This window comes from Carassius auratus, chromosome 41 (assembly GCF_003368295.1).
Source record: "Carassius auratus strain Wakin chromosome 41, ASM336829v1, whole genome shotgun sequence".
NCBI classification, from domain to species: domain Eukaryota; kingdom Metazoa; phylum Chordata; class Actinopteri; order Cypriniformes; family Cyprinidae; genus Carassius; species Carassius auratus.
The window spans coordinates 25468503-25474502 of NC_039283.1; the positions used below are offsets into that span (position 1 = coordinate 25468503).

The 6000-nt window shown below is 35.6% G+C and overlaps 1 protein-coding gene across 1 annotated transcript in view; it reads right to left on the minus strand.

Annotated features, from left to right (window-relative positions):
* The window catches only part of LOC113059398 (E3 ubiquitin-protein ligase znrf2-like), a 29513-nt gene extending 26773 nt beyond the window's left edge, over window positions 1-2740 (minus strand). The window contains exon 1 of the mRNA XM_026227866.1: window positions 2041-2740. Within this exon, the coding sequence (XP_026083651.1) occupies window positions 2041-2407 (367 nt within the window). The 5' untranslated portion in view covers window positions 2408-2740. The remainder of the gene's footprint in view (window positions 1-2040) is intronic.
* Window positions 2741-6000: the final 3260 nt, after the last annotated feature.

Here is a 6000-nt window from a genome sequence, read left to right on the forward strand (position 1 = left end):
TCGACTCATTAAGAGTGTTTCCAAGATCTCTTTCACATCGATCAACACGGTCACATGCAGAACTACACTGGTATTTCCATACAGTTCTAAATATTATTTTCAAAGTCACAGCAATTTAAAGATGATGTTCAAACAGCGGTGATCTGAAGAGATGAAGCACTTTAATACTTAAGTTTTTATTACGTTTTACAAGTCTGTTAAAGACAGGATTCACCTGTGCATTTCAATAACGGAAAGTGAACTTAAGTCTCGTTTCCCTTCTTGATCTTATCCGCAGAAGCTTAAAAGTCATACTTAGCCATTCCAACGATGTTTAAAGATTAACTTCAATCACCAGCGAGAGCCTGTTACAGAATTAAAGTTCAATCCAGGCCACAACGGCTCAGAAACAGACTTGAATATTTCAGACTCCGTCAACAGCCAAAATTACACTAACATCAGCAGTTATCACATTAAATCTGTCAGGCCATATTTCACCCCAACATAAGAGAAAAATAAAGTATACTTAAAGAAATTAAAGGGTTTGATTGACAGGTAATGCATGAACTGATCAAACTTTATGAATGCATGCATTTTTGGTATGCATAAATACAAAGCATCTGCCAATTGCATGAATAAAAACATAATGTAATTGGTCTCGGTGTAATCCTATAATACACATGGGTGATTTTCACTGCTGAGAAAAGAAAATGGAAATCTGACTGGATAATATCCTCACTGGAGGAAGTGTTATTATAGATTATAGTCTCTATGTGTTTGAGTTAAAATCATCTTAATGCTGGATGTGTTTCAGGTTTTGTCTTCTCCAGATGTTCACTGATGGACTGGAGTGCTGTGGATTATTGTGATGTTTTTATCAGACTCTCATTCTGACGGCACCCATTCACTGCAGAACAAGTGATGCAATGCTACATTTCTCCAGATCTGACGAAGAAACAAACTCATCCTAACCTCAGATGACCGGAAGGTGAGTCTTCAGAAAATGTACATTTTAGGTGAACTATTCCTTTAAAGCAGTACAACAAATAATCAACAACTCTGCTTGACAGAGAATGTTACGTCAAATGTGCACAATGCATTGGTCCCAAAAATAAGCTTAATTTTCTTATTGCTTCAGATTTTGGGGTGAAATGTGACCGGAGCCTGTTCTTGAGAGGTTCATGAGATTCAAGCCAGTTAAACCACATGACACCCATGTTGATGAAACATCAGATTACGGAGCAGTTTCTCAGAAAAACGACAACAAAAAGAGCCACATAAAGACTGAAGCTCTCAGAAATAACCATCTCTCACACGCAACTCTACACCTGATCAGAGAGCTTCCCAACCACAACCTGTTGCAATCTCTCACCACCGCTGCACCATCAGGGTCACATGCATTAGTCAAAAAACCTGCAAAGCTGCACCAGTTCAGAGAAGATCTTCCAAGGGTTCATCACATCCTTCTACAAACCCACCAGATCACTTCAACCCCAAATAAACCAAAGCATGGTCTTTCTTCACTCTAACTTGGTCGGTTTAACCTAATAAACGGTGACGTGAGCTAGTGGTTAAAAATCTGTGACAAGTTGACTCCGCCTATAAAAAAAAAAAAAAAAAAAAAAAAGAGCAATGCTTTAAAGCTGCTATAGGAAAAGGTGTACAGCAAACAAGCTAAAAAAAACCCCCAGAATTATGTGTTCATAAACTAAGTAGATGGGAGGTGAACTAACGCGAAAACTTTTCCTAAACTTTCTAAATTAAAAAATTGGAAAAGACCAAACTCCACAAGTGTTGATTCAGTCACTATTACCCTTGATCTCATGACATAAAGTGGTTAGTTTACAAATAACAATCATGAGATTGACACTCAACCTACTTGGATACACATAAGTGCATTGATATTGATATTAAAATGTTGAAGTGAAACTGTATGTGCATGAAATACGTCAACTATGTAACGTTAAATAGACAAGATTAAACACACAGATTAAATATAGCATATGAACAAAATAACGCGGTAAAGATCTCAGGTAAACTAACGTTAGATCAAACTCTTACCTCCGAAGAGATGAGGCGACAGGTGTGCAGGTAAAGATCCGATCACGAGTCTCGGAGCGCCGGTGGACCGCTCGGTCTCCTCCGGTGTGCTGTTACCGGACTCCTGAGGACTGTACGCTCCCGAGCTCGGTATAGTGATGCTCGACTGGGGTCGCGCGCCCAGGCCACCGGAACGCGTCCTGGAGCCGGTGTAGTGCGCGGTCGTCGTCGTTGAGGAAGACGACGATGAAGATGTAGCACCTGAGGCGCCGTGCGCGTGATACCGCATCGCCATAACCGCCGTCCTGCCGTTACTCGACGGGAGATCGGAGCCCGAGTACGCTCGTGTGCGGCCGTTGGCAGCGGGACTGCTCTGTTTGGCCCCCATGCCAACCGACACTTCCCTCCTGTTTTTAACGATTACGAACAAACAAACAAACAGACAAACAGTTAAACACACGCACACTGACAGCGAGCGAACGGGAAGCGTCGACCGTTACATCTGACGTCACGCGCGTGTCAGCGAAACTTTTTTTGAAAGGGGGTTTAAATCGCGCTCGCGCGTGGAGTCGCGGGTTCCCGCGCTCGTTTCTGCCTCCCGCGCTGCAGTTTCCAAACTAACGTCCTCAGGGCCATGTCGTGGAGCTCTGACGCGACGTTCTCCTCGTAAACCGCGCGCTGAAAGCTGCTGTACCCGCTGCGGGAGCTCATAACCAGGGTTGCCAGGTTTCACAACAAAACCCGCTCAGCTGATTCTTGGGGAAGGGTGATTTCACCGGTACAAATCGCGTTCCGGCGGGTAAAATGCACTTTTTTTTCGTTTTGGATGGGTTTCCCCTGATAAAATTCGCATTCACGTTATTATAATTAAACAGTATGTTATTAAAACAACTGGCGGCGACAGTGTTAAAGTAGTCAATTTCCGCGGACATGGCAACACCGGTTATTACGCAAACTCAACGTGGTTAACTGCTGCGTGCAGAGTGCGAAAGCGAGTCGGGGGCGGGGCTGGCCGGTGACGTCATAATCCCGGTAAATAGACCCTGGCAAGCGTGCTTGTCAGCTGTTGTTGTTGTGGTTAATGACACATTTAAAATTAAATGTAAATATACAGCGGACACAGCTGCATTTCTGATTGCATATTATTTTATCACAAACACTATTATCAATGCACACAATAAAATAAAAATAACGGTGTAATAATTTGTAAAATAAATATATATATATATATATATATATATATATATATATATATATTAAAATATATATATTGATGAAGCATTATTAATACAGAGCAGGATCATTTGATTTGAACCCAGTTATGATCACATCTGCTTCACTGTTTATCTGTCGGTGCATCTTTTGTCTTATTATTGTCTCGAGCACAAAGAAAACACACAGCACTCGTCGAGCACGTGACATAAACACCGTGAACTTTTCCATTCTGTCTTTCTGCTCGGCATTCCTGCAGGAATATGTGGAGGAAGTTCCTGGAATGTCGAAGGATTCCAACCATGCACTGTAAAAATAAATAAACAATAATAATAAGAAAGAAAATGACAAAGAAATGACAAAAATATTAGATTTGATACTGTAATTAAAGCGGTTAGTTGATTCTCAGAAGCTTCTGGTCAGATTATAGTTCATTTATCGCAATAATTAACATTATTATTATCTCCCCATACGTTTCTAAAATAAGCCATTTAAATAATTATATAGAAACCAAATTGAAGATAAAATATGAGACAATATCTCCCCCTGCTGGACATTATTAGAACTTCAAATCAAACTTCAGGTCAGCGTGTGTCCCTCATTTAAAGTCATAGTTCATCCTAATCGTGATTTCCATGCAGTGTAAGTGAAAATAACTTTAATTGTTCTTTTATATGCTTTTCTGAAACACTCACAACAATACAACATTATAAAGGAAACGGAAATTGCAAATCATTTCACTCTTTGTTGCTGCAGTATAAATATTTATAACAATCCTTATAAACAATAATAACAATATTATATTTTTTTTGTGAAATAGATTTGCTTTAGATTTCATTGAGAGTAAATACAGGAGGGGAACTTCATGAAGTGAATGTGAACAGGAAGCTACAATGTTTGCTTTTAAAACTCCTACAGTTTGTCCTTGAAGCAGATTTATGACAAATGAAATAAAATAAAATAAAAATAAAAAAAATTATTTACAATGTTTCATCCATCAGTTCATGAGCACAAAAGGTTGTGGGTTCAATTCCCAGGGAACACATACTGATTTAAAAAGAAATGTATATCCTGAATGAACTGTAAGTTGCTTTGGATAACAGCGTCTGCTAAATATATAAATGTATAAATGTAGGTGTTCACACACAGAGAGACACTCATTTAACATCATTGAGAGTCTGCTATAGTTTTTTTAATATTTTGAATTAGGTTTTATTTTATTTTCTGTTGCAGTTTAAGTTTAGTTAAAGTTTAAGTATTGTGTTTTTTCGTCGTTGTTGTTGTTGTTATTATTATTCGTTTTTATTAATGTAATAACTCATTAATTAATTTAATTTAAGAATTTGTTTTAGTTATAGTAGTAAAGTTAAACAATGAAAATTTGAAATGTTTTTTTTTTTATTTTGGCAGCAAGCAAAAATATTATAATATATATAATACATATATATAATTTCATTTGTCATGTAACATTTATTTCATTTCAAGAATTTGTTTTTTTTTCTAAAATTATTATTATTATTTTATTGTTGTTGTTTTTATAATTATTATTCATTGTGTCAGTATACTTATGATTTTCATTATTATTATACACTATATTAATTATAATAATAATAATAGTGTTAGGATTATTATTATTATTATGCTCTTTGTTAGGATTGTTGTTGTTATTGTTGTTGTTTCTGTCCTCAGATAAATTAGCCTTTAAATTTTTTCTTATAGAGACGAGAGTATTTTATGACTGAAAACATGAACTTTCCCTCCTAATGCTTTTGTGCTGAAGCTGCGCAGCTGTATTGAGTGGGGAAACCCACCAGAAGTGTTTTTAAGGGCCCACGGTGACCCTCTCTGTGCTTCAGTGTGAGACGCAGCAGAACTCTGATGTTTTAAAGCGGTTCCCTGGACGCTGGGCTCCCCGCCGCAGGACACAGCAGCGGATCAGACGAGAACAGAGCTGGACGCAGACACACAGATCAACAGATCCACAGAGAGAGGGATGTGGGGGAAACTGAGGAGGAGTCTGAGGAGCTGATGAAGACACGGCGCTCCGGTGAAGCCGAAATCAGCCTTTAGCTCATGACAGATAATCAGTCAGCTGCTGCTCTGAATCAGTCCTACTGCAACACTGGCCTGTGTGTGCAATTACTATTACAAACTAAAAACAAGATTTGTTTCATTTATGAACAATTTCCCCAAAATAAACATATGCAATTTTTTATATTCTTTAAAAATATATATTTTTAATATATACAGTGTATTATATATTATTATATGTATTTATTAATTTTTTTGTGAATAAATTTAAATACATACTTCATTTTCTAGTTTTTGTAATAATTAAAAAAAAAAAAAAAAAAAAAAAAAAAAATATATATATATATATATATATATATATATATATATATATATATATATATATGTATGTATGTAATCAATAAATCTAAATAAATGATTATTAAAAAAAACTTAATTGTTTCAGTATACTTATTATTTTCATTATTATTATACACTGTGTTAATAAAAATAATAAATATACCCTGTGTTAGGATTATTATTAGTATTATTATTATTTTACTACTCTAAAAATATCTATTTATCTTACTTTTTAAAAATGTCAATGCAAATATATATATATATATATATATATATATATATATATATATATATATATATATATATATATATATATATATATATATATTAACTGTTTTAAAAAATGTTAAATCAATCAATAAATAATGTATATTTTTAATAAAATGAAAAAATGAAGGA